The 10,059-nt window shown below is 32.7% G+C and overlaps 2 protein-coding genes across 16 annotated transcripts; both read right to left on the bottom strand.

Moving 5' to 3' along the window:
- Positions 1 to 72: 72 nt before the first annotated feature.
- On the bottom strand, positions 73 to 5,691 carry LOC126676762 (myb family transcription factor PHL7). Of its 3 annotated transcripts, none has more exons than XM_050371041.2 (7): positions 5,422 to 5,691; positions 4,020 to 4,250; positions 3,579 to 3,655; positions 3,403 to 3,445; positions 3,215 to 3,272; positions 2,270 to 2,339; positions 73 to 913 (listed from the first exon to the last, which is right to left on the bottom strand). In XM_050371041.2, exons 2-7 carry the CDS (start codon positions 4,237 to 4,239, stop codon positions 401 to 403), a joined length of 981 nt encoding a protein of 326 aa, XP_050226998.1. In that variant the 5' UTR covers positions 4,240 to 4,250; positions 5,422 to 5,691; the 3' UTR covers positions 73 to 400. The 3 variants fall into 3 exon arrangements, with proteins under 3 accessions (XP_050226998.1, XP_050227000.1, XP_050226999.1); XM_050371043.2 differs by having other exon boundaries at positions 3,215 to 3,263; XM_050371042.2 differs by lacking the exon at positions 5,422 to 5,691 and adding an exon at positions 5,356 to 5,376.
- Positions 5,692 to 6,862: 1,171 nt separating this feature from the next.
- On the bottom strand, positions 6,863 to 9,821 carry LOC126679154 (SWR1 complex subunit 6). 13 transcript variants are annotated; one of them, XR_008790608.1, is made up of 7 exons: positions 9,677 to 9,817; positions 8,879 to 9,058; positions 8,680 to 8,785; positions 8,191 to 8,300; positions 7,875 to 8,058; positions 7,683 to 7,756; positions 6,863 to 7,202 (listed from the first exon to the last, which is right to left on the bottom strand). XR_008790608.1 is itself a non-coding variant. In XM_050374099.2 (6 exons), exons 1-5 carry the CDS (start codon positions 9,767 to 9,769, stop codon positions 7,921 to 7,923), a joined length of 627 nt encoding a protein of 208 aa, XP_050230056.1. In that variant the 5' UTR covers positions 9,770 to 9,817; the 3' UTR covers positions 6,863 to 7,756; positions 7,875 to 7,920. The 13 variants fall into 13 exon arrangements, 9 of the variants coding, with proteins under 9 accessions (XP_050230056.1, XP_050230059.1, XP_050230058.1 ...); XR_007640826.2 differs by having other exon boundaries at positions 7,879 to 8,110; positions 9,677 to 9,815; XR_007640825.2 differs by having other exon boundaries at positions 7,875 to 8,110; positions 9,677 to 9,814.
- Positions 9,822 to 10,059: the final 238 nt, after the last annotated feature.

The raw sequence follows: 10,059 nt of genomic DNA, 5'->3' as shown, positions 1-10,059 counted from the left end.
AGTGCATAATGGCCTAACTTCCCAGTAATAGAACTCGCCCTATACCCCAAAATAGTTATACGCCACCCTACATCGCGCAAAAGCTGGCTAAGATTTATTTTTGATAAATTACAATTCAAACACAAAATCGTTATGAGTGGCTTATAATTTTAATGCCTGAAATATATTTCAAGCATTGATAGATGTATTATCACATTTCAACTGAATGACCCATCTCCATTCACAATGCCAGTCTATTATCAGATGAACAAACTGAAGCTTATGACAGTCTAAACTTTCCTCGGCCTAATTATCTGATATATCTAACACTGATGGGTTTAACCTGCTTGACAATATATTCTTAGAAATTACATGGGCAAATCTAAATAAAAATAGTGACGAGGCAGGTCTTGAGGCAAAACTAAGCATCGCCATCAGAAACCTTTTCTATTTGTTCATCATTTCCGATAGACATTCCAGTTGATGGGTCATATTGATCTCGAGTCAAAAGGACAGATAGCGGCTGGGAATAAGAGTTTAGGCTCGACTCCAGTATCTGATGTGTAAGGACCATCTCTGATTTACTATATGATGCGCTCATGCCCAGTCGCTGCTTCTTTGTTGACCTCTCACCTCTAGGGCTTTCAGCTGGGGAACCAGCGTTACAACGTGAATCTGGAGTCGATGGTTCATGGCGAGGCGAGAAAGAATCATCAATAGAAAGGCTTATAGCTGGGGCACGCTCCTCGGCAGCCTTGTCCTTAATGGGTAACTCAGAAGTTGGTGCCGGGGTTGCTGGATCAGTCTTGTCGGATTCTGGGCCATTATCACCAGGCACCTCTCCAAGAACGCCACTGAGTCGCTGTTGCTCCTCAATTATCTTCTTCAAGTATTTCCCCTGGGCTTCGATGCGTAACTGTAACTGTCTTTGCACCTGATACAGTCAAAATAAACCATGCTCAGTAAGGGTTATTCTGAAGGGGAAAAAACATCAATGTAAGCCCACAATTTAATCAAAAATCCTGATTAACATTTGCATACATTTTTCATTTTCAACAATTTTCTGAGCCAAAATGGACATATTGCATCAAAATTTTGTTTTACAATTTATAATTATTTTTTATAAGTCAAAATATTGCATCATAATTAAACAGATTAAAGTTACCAATTAACAAAGATATACAGGCAAGTTTCAGACAAAGGAGCAGGATGGTATAGTAAAGAATGCTTTCTGACTTGATGGCTTGATAATGTATATATTGCTGATCATGCTAGGTATTATACAGATAACATCAATACGGGACAATAAGGGTGGAAAAATTTATGCATTTCCCAGCTGACATTATCCCTCTTTCGGACAATTAAATGAAAAAAGAAAAAAGCAGACCAGGTATCTCTTTTTACCCCAAGCGTGTTGACAAGAATGTCATCAGGTATTGCCCAAACAGTAAAAAATGATTTACAAGTTCTCCAGCAAACTCAACTTGAGAGGGCAAAAAATGAAGGAAAGGAATCTCTAAACACAGAAGTAAAGCGAGGTATGATGCACGGAAACTTTAGGAAGCTGCAATTTCCCGTTTCAGAAACATTTACGTTATGTAACTCTCAGAAACTCGTAAGAAAAATTCGGAATCGTTTCCGTAAAAAATAAAAATGTATACCTGTTTTCTAATAGGAACTCTGTTTCTAAAAAAAAACTAAAGAGTTACTTGCAAATAATAATAATAAAAAAAACTATTTAGTTACCCACAAATCTTGATATTCACGTTTACCACAATCCACAAGCAGAACTCTTCTTCTTTTTACAAATATAATCTATACAATTCACATTATTATTTGCTAAGTATTTAAATTTTCACTATTCAAATAATTTATTAAATAAATTTCAAAAATACATAATAATTTGTTTGCATAAAAAATATTTTTTTATTTATAAAAATTTGATACATATAATTTTTTTTTTAATATTAATAAATATATTTCTATATTTTTACGATTTACACATTTTTCCCGCGTTCCTGTTTCTTATAATTTTCCCATTTCTCTTTCCGTGCAACATAGTACGTAATATACCAAACAAAGAAGCACAGAAAATAAAATAAAATGAGAAAAGCAAAAACGCAAGGCAAGATTTGCTCTCATATGTTATCTCAAATCCCCCAATCTCAACTCACAGTTGCTAATCTCGTTCTACCAATTAAAGTGATATATAAAGATCATAGTAGTAAAAGGTGGAACTAAAAAAGGAATATTAATTCATTAGAAGCTAAAATGCAAAGAAAACACATGCCTCTAATTGCTCATGTAATCGCTTTTGAACTTCCATCTGCAGCTTGAGTGCTTCTGTAATTTGCATTCCACTGTAAACATTAAGACAAAAGGTTTCAAATTGCTATTTCAAATTTTCATTTTGATCTTGGTGTTGAACTTCCCAATGGCTGACAAGCTCCACTAAGCAATTCCATACAGCAATTTTAAAATTGAACCAGACTGCCTGGTCAGACCGGTTAAACCGGGAAGTATAACCCAACGACTTAAAAACCAATTAAAATTGGTGGAGCCGGATTATCCCGTTAACCCCAATTATGTATAAATAATTATTTAAAAGTAAAATTCAGCAAATAAAAATATCAAAAAGATAAAATTGAACTTTTAATATGATACTATTGTTGATGATTTTCAATCATAATATATTTCTTATTCTAATCATTCATCAATGTCACAAAAATTACGAAACATCAACATCGTGACAAAGTATATCACTATACCTAATTTGTAAGTTAGATCAAAAACATATATTATTCATTTTATGGTCTTGAATGTTGCACGTTTTTCAACTTGTGGTAAGAATAAGATTATCCTTCTTTTACTTTTTAGTAAGATGTATTATTCTGTAAAACTGTTTAAAATGATAATGTATGAAACTGTTTAGTAGAGATTAATGGATGTCATTTATATAAAATAAGAATTTTTCTATTAGTTAGTAGTTATGTACTAATATTGTCATTTATTGTTGAACCAATGGTCGGATTGATTGGACCGGTTGAACCAAGAACAGGTCAACAACCCAGTCCGCCTTCTGGTCCAGTTTTAAAAGCACTAGACTCTATAAGAAGTGTGACAGCTATACATTTGCTAAAATTGTAATAACCACAAACATTTTGATACTGATCAAGACATTTAAGCAAATTGTAATTGGGAAAGAAAGCAACAGGACAAATAGAGTGCCACTTACGATGAACCATCCAAATTGGATAGCATATCTCCAGTCTCTTTCTTGTCAGCTTTTATCCCTTGCATTGTCATTTGGATTAGTATCAGAGAATCAGTTTGCACACTGAGGATAAATTTAAAGATAGCAAGCCAAAATGCATGCATATGTTCACACTCAAACATAAACAGCAATAGAAATCAAATATTTACCATCAGATGAAGAGTCAGGTAGATACTTTGCAAGTCGATATTTCTGGATGAGTCATGAAAGCAGAAAATAAGAAGTGAGAGATGAACCCAGGGAATATAGATTAAAGAAGTCAGGCCAAAAGAAGGAAGTTTGAAGATGAAAAACTAGAAGCTGGATATTATCAACTCTAACATACCTGCAAATGACTTTTGACATGGTATATTGTTAAACCTTGCACACCCATGACTCTGAGAACACCTTTTGGTGTAGCCCCTAGAGAGGAAAAGAGAAATCAATGCATCCACTCGTAATATAAACTCGCATACTAGGAAAAACTCTTCAAAATCCCATGCCCAAGACAAGTATGGATATCAGAACAGCTGTGTGGTATTGACCAAGTTATACCTCTTAATGGACCACTCCAACAAATTCAATTAAAGAGCTTTGTACTTGAAAACAAAAAAAGAGGACTTTGATAATGTGTGCATGGGAGTATTCGCACTTTTAGACTACAATAAAGAGGAGTTTATGCTATTGTATTAAATACGAAAAAAAAATTATGTCTAACAATTGGCAGAAGCTGATAACTGCAAAGATTCACATTCAAAACAAAAACACAGACAAGCGGAAAACTCACGATCTGGTCCACCAAGTTGTGCCACAGCATCAACAAAGCGTTCATGAAGCTCATGAGTCCAACGCAGTCGTTGCTTTGAAGCAAGACTCGGGTTGTTGTTAAGATTATTCACTCCATTGATGGGGTCCATTGTACTAGCTCCACAATCTAAATGCTGATCATGAACTAATGAACTTTTATTGACCAAACTTGAACTAGGAACACTTCTGGGCTGATACATATGTCATTCATCTGCAACCATTAAAGAGAAAATTCAGCAAAACCACTCAAAATGGGCAAAAACAAGAATATAATTTCTTGCATCAACAAAGCATGCATTTTGTAGTGGAATGGTTCACATGCTAAACTAACTAGTGAGACAGAGGAAATAGTAGTAGCAATTAACACAAGTTCCTTGACAAAAGAAAATAAAGATAAGATAAAGGACATTCCATACTGCTAATTACAGTTTTCAACTGAAAATGCATATACGTTCAAAAATAGCCAACACCAAATCCAATATGTGTTGGCTCACAGAGTAATTAACTCAACTCAGCCAGATCATAGTGCCAGATTAGTCATGTCACACGTGTCGATCTTTTCCATCCACATTCTAGTCATTTATCGAACATTTAACAGCATATATAACTGATCAAGACACCTTTCAACAATTTATAACAAATGTAAAAACACAAACATGAAGTGACAGAACAGGGATGAATGAGGACATCATTGACTATGATGATAAATAAATAAGGTGAAACATTTCAGTTCCCTGGACATTTTTGGACCAAATGGCTCAGAGAATTACTAAATTAAATCTTTTGCATAGGAATCATGAGGTTTCCAAGAGATTTAGCAAATTGCATTTTTTTCCATTAGCCATGAACCATATCCTATAAGCCTAAGATGTTGCAATACAGTTAACAAAACAAGCAAGCTCGTCAAAACTGTCGAGCAGAAAATCTTAAATCAGGGAAAAATTGGTGGGAATATACATTGAAAATGCTATGAATTGCAAAACCAGAGCTACATAAGCAAGAGCAAACAATTCACAAGGGCAGCATAGTAATCCCCGTTATATACAAAGCATGTTTTGAACAAATTACAAAAAGGTTAAATTTTCCTTAAAAAATCAAAAAGTGGAGATTTGAGCTATAATCTAAGGTTCATCAACTCTCTCTCTCTCTCAGGATTAGGTTATTGTATACAAAAAAATAGCAAAAGAAATGAAATGCAGAGAATTTCTGTAAAAGTAATTAGGGTTCTAACAAAATTAAAAAAAAAAAGGACGATAAAAGTAAAGCATATATAGATATGGAAAAGGAAGCAATGATTGAGAGAGGAGAAGAGAAACCCATAAAGCATGAATGAGCAAGAGGAGCAAGAGGAGGAGGAGGATGATAAAAACAAGAAGACATACCCACAGATCTAAAAGTGGAGAAGATTCCAATAGAGTAGGAATTGATTCTTCAATTGATCACTTAAAATATAATTAAAAAATTGTCCCCAGTTGAACCAATCAATGATTTAGTAACAGTTAATTTATCCCTCTCTCTGTGTTTCAGGTGATTTTGACGCAAACAAAATGAAGCAGCACCACACCTTCCCTTACCTTCTTCTTCCTCTACCAAATTCAACCCTTTTCTTTTTGTTTCTTCTTCTTCTATTCTACTTTTTTTTCTTTTAATTAGTAGCTTCACTTATTTAATAATACAAAAAAAAAAAGAAACAGTATGTGTGTTTTTTTGTACATAAATAAAAGAAAAGAAATTATATGCCTGAAAATATTTGTGGAAGTGCACTAAATCCAATTGGTCATCCTACGAATCCAGTTGGCCAGGTATTTCCGTTTTCACTTTTCCTTTTTCTATAAATAAAATTAAATCAATTATAAAAATTATCTCCATGTGCCAGAATTAAAACCATATCAGATTTTTTTTTATTATAAACTATTTTTTTAAAAAAATAACACTAAATGAGATATGTTTCTTATATCTTTTATTAATAGTTTATTTAGTAGTATTTTAATTATATTCTAAAATTAGAATATTATTTATAATTAGCTCAAATTACAATTTTATTTAATAGTAGTAGTTTATGTAAATATTTAAAATTTAATAGGGTGAAACTAAATTGCATTTGACTTAAATTCAATATTTTAAAATCATAAATAACATTTATATAACATATGTATAAAAGAATAAAAATATAAATTCTATAGTCCTAGTCATGATAGCAAAATTAAGAGTTTTTTGTCGAGGAAAATTTATTTTTTGATGTTCGAGCATAAATACTATTATTATTATTAATTAAACATATTTAATAATCATAAATAACTAAAAAGAATTGCCATAACCTTGTTGCATTGATAATATTATTCAAACAAAAAAAAAACATATAAGAATCCTATTGTAATTTTTTAACAAAATCCATTTAGATTGTATAATTCTCTAGACAATATTATCTTTTAATTAAGACTTGATTCGAATAAATAATAAATCTGCAATTTATTTTTATTGGTGTATGTGTTCTCTCAATTCATTATGCATATTTTTTTTAATAACAAGAAAATCTCCGGCAGAATCCAACCACTCTTCAGAGCCCGACCACCTGGTTAAATTTTCAAGAAGACTAGTCTCGACATCCTACCGCTCGTACCTCTCACTTAATACAGGCCTTTTTTTTAACAACTCATCCACAAATATTTTCAATAAGTCTCATTTTATGAAATATGAGATTGGAAGTTAGGTTCTTTAAATCCTATACTTACTGTCCACCTCTCTGACCAATTTCAACCAAATTGTGGTGGGTTATACATATTTTGTATGTGTATTCTAAGTGTATCAATTAGAAAAAACAAATATTAGAAAACTCTTAATTATATTAATTTAAAAAAACATACAAATAACAATAAATAAATAAAAACATAATGCATAAAAAAATCAGCAATTATGGAAATTGAAAAATCTAGAAATCAAAATCACTCCTAAGACTGTTGATAATTTCTTCAAGTTCCATAATCTTGAATCTGCTGTTTGTTGCCATTTATCAATTGGGGTATGCAAGAAAATGACATCTCAATAGTCTGACTGTTATCAGGGTTGATTAAGGTCTGGTACATGGTACAAAGATATGCTCGAACATTCGCCCATTTAATTTGGATACATCATCGTCCATAGCTTTGCAGACAAAAGAATTCAGCTGGGCAGACACCAGAGTAGACACCAGAGAAAATTCAAGTGGAAACCAATCCAATTAGATGCAAAATTATATGCAAAATTAAACATACCCTTCTCCCATCAGATGCAAAATTATAATTTCAAATTAAAGATTGCAACTTTTCAATGAATTATGCATCTCTAAATCCAATTTTAGCAAACCAGAGCATTAAATTGACAGGACAGTGAATCATCCTTGTCAACTAAAACATACCCTTCTCTTATTATTTGATCATTTTTGGGAGACAAATTAAACAAAACCCGTAAGTAAAGACAGAAACTTTATAAAGCCTAATATACAAAATAAAAGTAGTGAAGCTTATTAAGGTGTATTTATGGTGTATATCTTTTAGAGCTTTCCCAAACTCTTAAAATGGAGAAGCCTGCAACATTTCCTAGCATCCTAGTTGTCAAAGAACGAAAATAAAGTCGAGAAACAAAAACTGAAACAACGCCCACGTACCAGTTATGGGTTTTGTATCACTCTTCTCTATCGTTAGTCTCTAATAAACTCAAACAAGCTAACCAGATAGTAGACTTCCACATAAGAGAGGAAAAGAATGGGTTAGATTCTAAACTTAAAACATTGCTTCAAATATTATAAATTTAAGCAACTGATCCATCCCTATACAGAAATTCAAGGGTTGAGTTGTACCTACGGAAATTTGCAGAGTCAAGTTTCAGTTGTCAAGCAACAAACTTTAAACAACGAGTATCATCATGAATATTCTGGCAACGTATTGAACAAAAGCGCATTCCACATCTAACGCATGTATAGTTGGAAGCAAATCCACAAACAGTGCAGAAATGTCGGCGGCAAGAAGAGCTCGGAGGACCAACTGCTGCCCTCAAATAAGATGGAACATGCGGAGGTAAGGATTCCAAACTTGCCTATTTATCGAAATGGATATTTAGACAAGAACAAAAACTTTAAACCGAATGCACAAGGAAATTTAAAGATATTAGATAACCTCATGTAAGAGCTCAAGAAAGTTTCTTGGAGCTTTCCTAGCATTCTCGAGTGCTTTTGCTTGCCGAGTTTTCCTTTTTGTGCTCTTTGACTGCTTTTTTTGTAAATAACCTGAGACGGAACTATCAAAAAAATGCTTCAAGACAAGTACATAAAAGACTAACAAGAACATCTGAAAATCAATAAATATGTTACTTTCTCCATTTAAAGCATAAAAATAGCCAAGGCGATTTCAATAGATCAAGTTATTGTTGCAGTAACAACCATGTGGAGAGGACGAAAAAAAAATATACAATACTTTTCCAAGCAAAGCATACTTGAAAAGATCAAAGTGGTTGTTATTTGTTGTTCTTTTAATGATTAGCAAGGTAAGTGACTGTTAAAAATGTACAACTTTTACAGATCAAGTAACATATGTAACAACTGAAAACTTCAATTCCAGCATTGAAAGGAAATTTAGAAAAAGTAAAAGTAAAAAAGACAGCAAGACCTTCGTCGTCGTCGTCGTCATGAGAAGCCTCGTCATCGTCATTAGTTTCCACCATCTCCATTCCCACATAATCGTTTTCTAATGCCTCAAGCCGAGCAAGAGCTGCCTAAAAAGTATTTAGCAGAAAATTGATTAAAAGAAGAGAGATTACTAAGAGCTGCTGGTATTTCATAGGATGAAAAGTACACAACATACACACCTGAGTTCGATTATCAGTGCTAGCCAAAGCAGCCGCCATTTTGGAAGCAACTTTACGAGTTCGGCTTGACATTCGCCGATTTAATTTGGATACATCATCGTCCATAGCTTTGCAGACAAAAGAATACAGCTGGGCGGACAAAAGAGTAGACACCAGAGAAAATTCAAGTGGAAACCAATCCTATTAGGTGCAAAATTATAGTTTGAAATTAAAAAATGAAATATGCAAAATTAAACATACCATTCTCGCATCAGATGCAAAATTATAATTTCAAATTAAAGATTGCAACTTTTCAATGAATTGTGCATCTCTTAATCCAATTTTAGCAAACCAGAGTATTAAATTGACAGGACAGTGAATTACCAGTGTCAACCAAAACATACCCCTCTCTTATTATTTAATCATTTTTGGGAGACAAATTAAACGAAACCCATAAGTAAAGACAGAAACTTTATCAAGCCTAATATACTAAATAGAAGTAGTGAAGCTTATTAAAAAGAAATAAGCTAATCCCAGTGTACAGTCAGCAGAAGAAAGACATATTAGAAAGCATCAAACCAATCCAGTTAAAGAGAATGCAATAAGCAAAGTAAATAAAGTAAACTAATAATCCCAGTGTACAATGAGCAGAAGAAGCAAGAACAAACACCCTGCATAACTGTTCAATCATTAACAGTACATAAACAACCTCGCCCGTCAAAAAACCCTAATCCGATCTGACCGCATTAATTTGGTTGAACACAAAGCATAAGCAACAATTTTATCAGGCAAAAACAAAAACAAAAATTAGCTGCTTACGAGTGAGAAGTTGAAAGATGATGAAATAAGGAGGAGAAAGGCCGCGATTTTTTTCCCTTTCGATCCAAAAATTATTGAATTAGAGTTTTGCATAAGCTTATTACTTTTTCCTTTCCATTTTTTTGGGTAATTGATCCCCTGACCATCGAACTTTCAAAATTTACCATTTCAGTAACTAATTGTTTTTTCTTTTTTGATCCTTTTTTATTTATTTTGGTATTTTCCGGTTAAAAATACTTAGGTGGCAGGATTTTACTAATTTTACTTTAAAAATTTATAATATGTACATAATTTTATTTTAAAAAGAAGCTTTTTGGTCAAATTATGCATACATGATAAGTTTTCAGGTAAAAGTAAATAAATTTTGGCAGCCACTTAAGCAT

Source organism: Mercurialis annua, linkage group LG4 (genome assembly GCF_937616625.2).
Source record: "Mercurialis annua linkage group LG4, ddMerAnnu1.2, whole genome shotgun sequence".
In the NCBI taxonomy this organism is placed as follows: domain Eukaryota; kingdom Viridiplantae; phylum Streptophyta; class Magnoliopsida; order Malpighiales; family Euphorbiaceae; genus Mercurialis; species Mercurialis annua.
The sequence above is the reverse complement of the archived record's forward strand: the minus strand, read 5'-3'. Positions and strand labels throughout refer to the sequence as shown.

Coding starts and splice junctions, on each gene's coding strand:
- LOC126676762 (XM_050371041.2), bottom strand. CDS start 4,239: ATGTATCAGCCCAGAAGTGTTCCTAGTTCAAGTTTGGTCAATAAAAGT. Junction 3,656..4,019: donor ACAACTTGGTGGACCAGATC/GTGAGTTTTCCG, acceptor TTTCCTCTCTAG/GGGCTACACCAAAAGGTGTT. Junction 3,446..3,578: donor ATGTCAAAAGTCATTTGCAG/GTATGTTAGAGT, acceptor TGACTCATCCAG/AAATATCGACTTGCAAAGTA.
- LOC126679154 (XM_050374097.2), bottom strand. CDS start 9,769: ATGCAAAACTCTAATTCAATAATTTTTGGATCGAAAGGGAAAAAAATC. Junction 9,059..9,676: donor CATCTTTCAACTTCTCACTC/GTAAGCAGCTAA, acceptor TGCACCTAATAG/GATTGGTTTCCACTTGAATT. Junction 8,301..8,679: donor TGACGACGACGACGACGAAG/GTCTTGCTGTCT, acceptor GTTCCGTCTCAG/GTTATTTACAAAAAAAGCAG.